Source organism: Anneissia japonica, unplaced genomic scaffold, assembly GCF_011630105.1.
Source record: "Anneissia japonica isolate Jap-2015-1 unplaced genomic scaffold, ASM1163010v1 scaffold287847_len925385_cov155, whole genome shotgun sequence".
In the NCBI taxonomy this organism is placed as follows: Eukaryota; Metazoa; Echinodermata; class Crinoidea; order Comatulida; family Comatulidae; genus Anneissia; species Anneissia japonica.
The window spans coordinates 200,819-209,381 of record NW_022731638.1 but is presented as its reverse complement, the minus strand read 5'-3'; the positions used below and the strand labels follow the sequence as shown (position 1 = coordinate 209,381).

Genomic DNA, 8,563 nt, shown 5'->3' with positions numbered 1-8,563 from the left:
ATAATAAACTGAGAATTTAATAATAATAATAACAATAATAACAAAATTAAATACAATTATTACAATTACAATAATAATATAATTATAATAATTATAATTTAATAGCAATAAATAATTTATTAGTAAATGATTTTCAACCTAATGTAATGTATTTTACTGTTTTGAATTTTTTAATGCTTTGATATTTTAAATGTTTTATATGTAATTTTTCTCGATTTTGTGGAAGAACGATTATTTTAATCTAACAAGTTTATTTGTACTTTTTTGTGAGATGAAATAAAGTTTATATATAAGAGTTTACCTGTACTACGTGTATGCAGATATACTCCAGAAGGTTCACGGAAGGCTCCCATTAGTAAGGCTGCTCCCATTAGTAAGGCTGCAAGGAAGATGCAAAAAGGGTTGGTGCAAGAGCACAACCTTGCTTAACACCAGTATTAACATGAATTTTGTCAGTTTCACGACCATTATGTTGTATCGTTACCCTCATATCTTAGTGAAAGGCATTTAGAAGAGCAAGAAGATTTTCGGGGCAACCAAACCTACGTAGTATGGCAATAAGTCCAAAGCGACTTTCACTGTCGAAGGCCTTTGTTAGATCGACGAAGACTACGTATAGGGGTCGTTGTTGTTCTATACATTTCTCTTGTAACTGCTTAAGTGAAAATACCATATCTGTAGTTGAACATGAGGAGCGAAAAACACACTGGCTTTCCGGTTGGACACGGTTAGCGAGAATCTGTAGTCGAGGAAGGAGCACCTTCGCAAATACCTTTTCAGCAATGCTTAACAGCGAAATTCCTCTGTAATTATTGCATTCCTGATGACTGCCTTGCATGATGATGTTTGCATCTTTAAGCACACTTGGAATGCATCGATTTTTCCAACACAGAGTAATAACATTGTGAAGCTTTTCTACTAGCACATTGCCACCCAACTTGAAAACTTCATGAGGTAATCCATCGGTGCCCGAAGATTTGTTGTTTTTCAAGGAGCAAATTGCCTTTCTGACTTCTGCAATGGTAATGTTCCTATCCAGATCCGACAATTTTTAAATTAATGGCAACGATTCAATCGCTTCTGCTGACACAATGAAGTCGTAAGAATAAATCGAACTATAGTGTTCCATCCACCTTTCTGAATGTTGGTTGGGGTCAGTAATAACTATGCCTTCTGCTGACAATAGAGGTGCTGTTTTCTTAGGAGATGGACCAATGGCTTCCCCTATTCCAATATATAATCCTTGGAGGTCACCAGTGTCAGCACATGACTGGATACGGCCACTAAGCCTTGACCAATAACGATGTAGCGCTTTCCGAGTGAGGCGGCGTTGAACTTCTTTTCTTGCTGTTCGAAAAAGTGCTCTAGCTGAAAGTGTATTCGTCATACGTACCTTGTTTCTGGCATTTCGTTTTGCTTCGAGGGCTGGTATAAGTATATCTACACTTTTTTGAACCAATCTGGTTGTTGTCGTTGGCGGCGACCAAATGCGGAGATCGCACGCTTCATAACCTTTGAGTGGAACACTTTAATCGCACCTTCTGGTGAAGTTGGTTTAGGAGTCTTGTTGAACTGACTAACAAGTAGTTGCTGGTACTTTTCGACTCGTAGAATGGCCTTGGTGTTAGTGACATCAATGGAAGGTAACGGTTTAGGTTTTGCCTTATGACCTTTTAGATGTAATTGTTATTCTGCAGCGCACCAGTGCATGATCTGTGTTACAGTCAGCTGAGTGAAGACTGTGGCAGTGGATAATCTCTCTAAGCTGTTTCTTTCTCACGATCACATGGTCTAGCTGGTGCCATTTACGAGAACGAGGGTGCATCCATGTTGTCTTTGACTTTAGGTCTTGTGTAGGTAATTAAATCAATAGTTTCCTCTGATTACCTACAGTCTAGAGTTTGTTGGTTATAGGTTCTGAAGTAACTGAATCAATAGTTTCTTGTCATCTATAACCAAAAACAAAAAAAAAAAAAAAAATCCGCCTGCTTCACTGTCCTTGTCCCTGGAGCTATGCTGGCGGAAGCATATGCTTCTGGCAGGGCCACCCATGACAGACATGTCTAAGGGCAAGGCCATCAAGGGTATGGTGAGCAGGTACATCCTGGGTATGATGTCAAACTACATTTCCAGTATATGGAGCTGAACCATCATCACTGGGCAGCAGCAGTGGGCCCAAGTCTTCGGAGCTACTTTCACTCATCGCGGCCGTCACACCCCCGGTGTTCCGTCGGAACTGATGTTTGGAGGTCCAGAGATAACAAGCTGTACTGGGCACGCAACTGTCTATGAAATCATCACTAAATCTGTGATCTGCTTAGGTGTTATTGACGTCAACACTTAACCACTATGAGAAGTTCAAGAAATCAATCAGATATGGTGAATCGAGAGTCCAGGAGTTCTGGATCTACAGTTACCCGGAAAGGTTTGCATGTTTGTGGACAGGTGCAACCGGGTCGTCATCATGCGACTGTCCCAGTTTCTAATTCGGTTAACGTTACCGTCGCTTGTTAGAATGTGCGTTCCCTCAGTATCAAAACAAGTCTTCAACACCAAAGAAGTCGGCTATTATTGATCGCGAGTTAACCAGACTTAACATCGGCATTGCAACATTAAATGAGATGTGGCTGTGTAGTTCTGGATCAATACAAGAATGTAATTACACATTTCTTTGGAGTGGTTATCCAGAACCCTACAAACCCATGCATGGCTGTGGTATTGCTTTAAGAAATACACTGCTGTGAACTATGGACCAGCATCTGGCTATCTCTCACCTCGCCTTATGTCAACTCGCTTTCTCCTTAAAAGTGGATAAATTACCATCATATCAGCATATGCACCCACACTTGGAGATAATAAAGAAAGAAAAAGGACTCTTTTTACCAGCACTTAAGTTCTACAATTTTAAAAATTCATACCAGCGAAAAGATCATCTTAGATCATCGGCCGTGATTTTAACTCTTGGGGTGGTGTTGTAGGAATGCACGGTGTCGGAAACATGAATAAAAATGGCCAACGCCTTCTTTAAATTTGTGCAACCCATAACCTGTGTATCTGTAACACATATTTTGCTGGTTCTGATGCTTAAAAAACAAATAATAATAATAATAATAATAACAATAATAATAATAATAATAATAATAATAATAATAATAATAATAATAATAATAATAATAATGATAATCCAATCAAAACATTTGTTAAGCGCCTTTCTTTGCAGATACGAAGCGCTGCACCCCACATATTCAGGCACCTCACAACCCACAAGCACAGAACAAGTAAACAAATCAAAAGAAGCAGTGGCAAAGTTTGGAATCATAAATAAATAATGCAACAATAAATGAAATAAGAATAAAAATGGGATACAGTAATTAGTTAAAGAGGTGAGTCTTAGGCCTAAAGACAGCCACAGATGGTGAAGATCGAATGTGCACTGGAAGGTTATTCCAGATGAGTGGCGCCTCATACGGAAAAGATTTGTTACCAGTACGCTGGTTAAAGGTATGTTGATGGAAATTAACATTCAAAGCTGATCTGGTACGAATTTGCTTTTTTACGTACAAGTAAAAAGTCAGAGATATATTGTGGGCATAGGTCAGACAGTGACTGGAAAGCAAGGACCATTAATTTGAAATAAACCCTTTCCCTAAATAGCAGCCAGTGAAGTTCACGGAGAAGATGTGATGTGCGAGTATGAGAGGATCGGATGTTAAAAATTAGACGTGCAGCAGAATTCTGCAACTTCTGTAATTGTAGAGAATGTTACAGTCAACTCAGAGTACAATGAATTGCAGTAATCAATTCTAGATAAAACAAGTGCATGAACTGCTGCATGACAGGTGTCATAGTCGATAAATTTGCGAATCCTCCATAAGTTACGTATATGGTACTTGGTCGATTTAAAAATTGACTGAACTTGATTAGACAGTGACAGAGTGGAATCTAATGTGACACCAAGATTACGGACCGAGTTAGTGGGTAGAATGTTAAGTTCTCCAAGTGCCAGGGAAGCCTGTCTAACGTGATCAAGCTCTAAGTGCCTCTTGGAAGCACAAACAATGAATTCAGTTTTGTTATTATTAAGTTTAAGCTTATTCTTAGCCATCCAAATCTTAATATCTTTGATACATAACCTAAGCCTATCCAAAGCCAGATCAACAAAAGAAGGATGAGAAGGATCAAAATCCAGATACAGTTGCAGATCATCAGCATAAAAATGATATTTAATAAAATGATGAATGATGATGTCTCCAAGCGGACTGATGTATAGGCTAAATAGAGCAGGACCCACACCCAGCCTTGTGGAACCCCAAACGTTAATAAGTGTGGATCCGAGTAATTATCATCGACACAGACACAACAACTCCGGTTGGTGAGATAGGAATCAAACCACTTTAAGGCATATCATGAAAATGCAAAAGAAATATTCAGACGATTAATAGAACAAGACAAATCGAACAATGACAAATCGAACAAGACTAACAAGACACCTCGATGTTTATCAGTCGAGACAGGGGTGGCGCCAGAGGGGGGCTGGGGGCTATAGCCCCCCTCCCCCCGTCGGGGAAGCATAGCCCCCCACCCCGTCGGGGAAGACGATAAATTTTGTCGGGGAACAAACAAATAAAAAAAAATATTTACATGTAATATTCGTTTAGACACCATATCGTTTGTGTTAACTTTTCATCACAACAACCACAATACCAATAATAATAATAACAATAATAATAATAATAATAATTCAATGAGACTAATTAAAAATAATTTGCGTTCTGTTATGACAAATGCTCATTTAGATAGCCTCATGATGGTTGGAATACATCGTGATAGGTGAAGCAACCTCGACCATGACAACGTGGTTGACAGATTTCATTCAAAATTTCCAAAATATAGAATTTCACTTTCAAGAATGAGGATTTGAAAATAAAGTAGATGGTTTCATTGCATACTCTTTGTTTCTTGCTTTATTCAAAATGTTTTGGTTTTTGAAGCTGATGTCAACATTAGAAAGCATAGCCTATATAAAGTCATATTATAGTAACTCGATGCCTTAAGTAATAAAAATTCGCCATAATTCATCAAATATCCGTGGCTTCCAGGGGGATTCGCTTCCAGGGGGATTCGCCCCCTGGACCCCCACCAGCCAAGTGAGACTCGATTCGCTCCACTAGCCCCTCCCCCCGTCTGGGCCTTTAGCCCCTCCGTCGGGCAGGTCCTGGCGCCACCCCCGAGTCGAGACAGCAATGTCAGTATACACCTTGAGTAGTAATGATGTACTATGAAGTGGACGATACGCCGAATGCAAGTTTGTTTGAAGTAAGATAAGCATTGCATAACCTAGCACTAAATGCACTAATAGATCTACTTACAGTTTTAATAGTAATGTAGGGTAGTTATATTCGTAAAGTGCAACATCATTGACAGAAACCAAATTGAGAGCTAGAAAAGAAGTTGATGAATGAAGATGTTTTTTTTTCTGCAAGGTACTAAACTTTTGGTTCACCATGTGCAGTTGTAGCTCCAGAGAGGGGAATCTCTCCTGACCATGTGTAGTGTAAGAATATGGTTTTTGAGATAAAAGCACTGGTTGATTTTATGATGGAAACTAACAAACTGGTTATATTTCAAGTACCAAGAGTTTAATTATTTTGTTATTCGTACAAGGGAAAAGCAACAAATTAATATTAATAGGTCTTCCATACAGAAAAATGAAGCAAAGCATAAACTGTACTATTAAATAAAGTATTTATTGAAGTAAAAGGATAGTTAATATCCATAAAAAGCTCATTTTTTTAAAACATTATGATCCACATTCCTCCTAAAGGTTGTTAACAAAGCCAGAAAATATATAAATTTAACATTAACTTGAGAATCTTAAAACATTCATAATTATTGTAATTTAATAATATTTATTATAAGTAAATAAATAAATAAAGGCTGAAAAATCAGCCCTGATTCCCAGATGGCTGTGCTTGGAAAACACATTTGTGAGGTCTCACTACAAAATGAGTTTCATGGTCAGAAAATCAAGAATTGAGTTTATATTATATTTGGGCAGATCACATTATAAACTTTAATTAACTAACCTGTACAAATAATAGGACTAGAATTACAGAATATGAGCCGAAACGCTGTTTAGAAAGAAAATTCACTTAAAAAGTGAATTTTTCTAGTGAAAAGGTACAAAGGTATCATAGGGCGAAATCAAATGCCTGCGGCGCATCATCAGAATCTACTGGCCGAATACCATTTCAAATGAACAACTCCGGAGCAAAACAGAAACAGTGCCCGTACAAGAGGAAATCCAGATGCGTCATTGGAGTTACGACATGTCTGTCGCATGCCACCTTCCTCGCTACCGAGAACAGCACTACGATGGACCCCCCCAATTATTTCTTTAAAGATTACGGGAGAAGGGCGGAATAAAAATAAAATTTTGTTTTCTTATTTAGCAAATAGTTTTGCCAAAAACATCCAGACAAAGGAGAAAATAAAAATAAAATTTTATTGGTGAATGTAAAACAGTATGGTTAAATGCTTGAACCTTCTATAATTAGGAAGAAATATACAGTACATATCTTATCTTCGGATATTTCAAGGCAGCGGAGAGCGTAATAAAAATAAAGATTCCAGCAATTTCTACTTTTTCATGGTGACGGGTGTGCTAATTGGACAGAAATAAAATTCTATTTTTATTCGAAATCATCAAACATTAAATATTTTGGTGAATATCTCAATATTATTTCACCAAGGATGCATCTCATTTCGTGGTGCAACCTCACATTTTTTGTTGGCTTTAAAAATAAAAATGTTGAGCTGTAGATTGATAGTTAAGAATGCTCAACTAAACTCCTTTCTTGAAGTCTCATAATCAGACTTGCTAGCAGTTTATGGAGAATCGCTTCCACCAAAGAACTGAACATCCAACCACCACCCCACCTCCCCAAAAAAAAAAAAAAATAACAATGAAAAGGTTGTAATGATGCCTCCATGTTCATATTAAAATACACATTATATTTCAAATTTCACGTCCTTGTCTATCATTCTATTCCATTACCCTTTGATTTCCTTCTGTTTTCCAAAATGCGTTTGAGCTGAACTTTCAGCTTTTTTTTCTCACTCATTGTGCCCGATGGTGTCTTTGACCTTTGTGGTGTTTTTACAGTGGTATCTGCTTTAGTAGATACCAATGGTGTTTCCATTTCAGTATGGTTAGATTTTACTGATGACGCTTCAACAGATGCTTTCAAACTTTTCTTTTTACTGGAAACCTTTTGTACCTTTTCACTAGAAATTATCAATTTAGTTGTGTTTACATGGGTTGGTGTTGTCAATCTATTTTCTGTTTTCTTCTTATTTGAACCGCCATTAACCATAACTTTGGAGACAATCTTAGATTTAATAGGTGTCTTTTTACCATTTGATAAAGTATTTGTGTTACTTATAATGTTCTCATCTATCTTGCCATCAGACTTCCTATTAATTTTCTTGGGTGGAGGTACATCTTTTGATTTATCTGCTGCCCTTTTTGTTTTCTTTCCAACTGAAGGTTTCTTATCATCATTATTAGGGTTTAATGATGGTGAAGGCGTTCCTATTTTAGAAGATTTACTTTTTCTTGCAGGGGATCGTTTTTCTGAGTTGGACAACTTGATTTCTTTATTAACTTTTTCCTTTTCTTCACTAGCCTCTACAGCTGTAGACACATCTACAAAAAAATTAAAACATTTAAGACACTATTGCTTTAAAAATTAAGTATAATATGTCATTTAATATTCAGTAAATAAATACTGTACCCTCATAATGATTAATTAATGAAGTTGGGTTTCATAATTTAGATTTAGATTGTAATGTACAGTAATGCCATGAAAATTACTCCTTATTTTCATAAAATATAATGTAAAAAGGTTAAAAAGAACCAGTCAATTAATGCATTTAATAATTAATTTGGATATAAAGGACATTATTATATTGCCTACAATACAATTTTAATTACTAAAATAGTTCTAATTATCTATAATATAAAGCTTTAAGTATTTGATTTAAAAAAAAAATTTAAAAAAAACAGCCATGCAGAGAGCAATGGAGACCAAGGTTCCTTCACTTCGAAGTTCAATGAAATAGCTGTACCATAGTGGTTTATAAGCTGACCTTGTATATACAGACATCAAGGCCTACCTAACACCCAAAACCCTTTACAGCCTATATACTGCACTACAAAAATAAGCTAAGAGTATTATTTAGAGATGCCAACAATTTTTTAAGACTTTAGCCTAGTAGTAGTGTAGGCCACATTATTTTATCTTGTATAATTTGTGATACAAAATTTGCTCAGTTTATTTTGCAAGGCTTGTACCTTGGATCAAATATAGTCCTACCTGTATTTGGTATCTTGTTGGAAAATTTCTTTAGTTTTGCGACAAAGAAACCATCCATATTATGAGTGTGGGGATAGAATCGCTTGGTTAGGTTCATTGTCGGATGGAACTTTCTTTCACGAAACCTGAAAAAATATAAAATATATTCTGCGTGGTTGGCTTAAACCAGATCATGTAGACAAGAG

General features: G+C 36.6%; 1 protein-coding gene across 1 annotated transcript in view; it reads right to left on the bottom strand.

Moving 5' to 3' along the window:
• Positions 1–5,721: 5,721 nt before the first annotated feature.
• Positions 5,722–8,563, bottom strand: part of LOC117115490 (25S rRNA (cytosine-C(5))-methyltransferase nop2-like) — a 20,831-nt gene continuing 17,989 nt past the window's right edge. Inside the window, exons 15-16 of the mRNA XM_033259334.1 lie at positions 8,379–8,503; positions 5,722–7,708 (exon numbers count right to left, since the gene is read on the bottom strand). Coding sequence (XP_033115225.1) covers positions 7,041–7,708; positions 8,379–8,503 — 793 coding nt within the window. The 3' untranslated portion in view covers positions 5,722–7,040. The remainder of the gene's footprint in view (positions 7,709–8,378; positions 8,504–8,563) is intronic.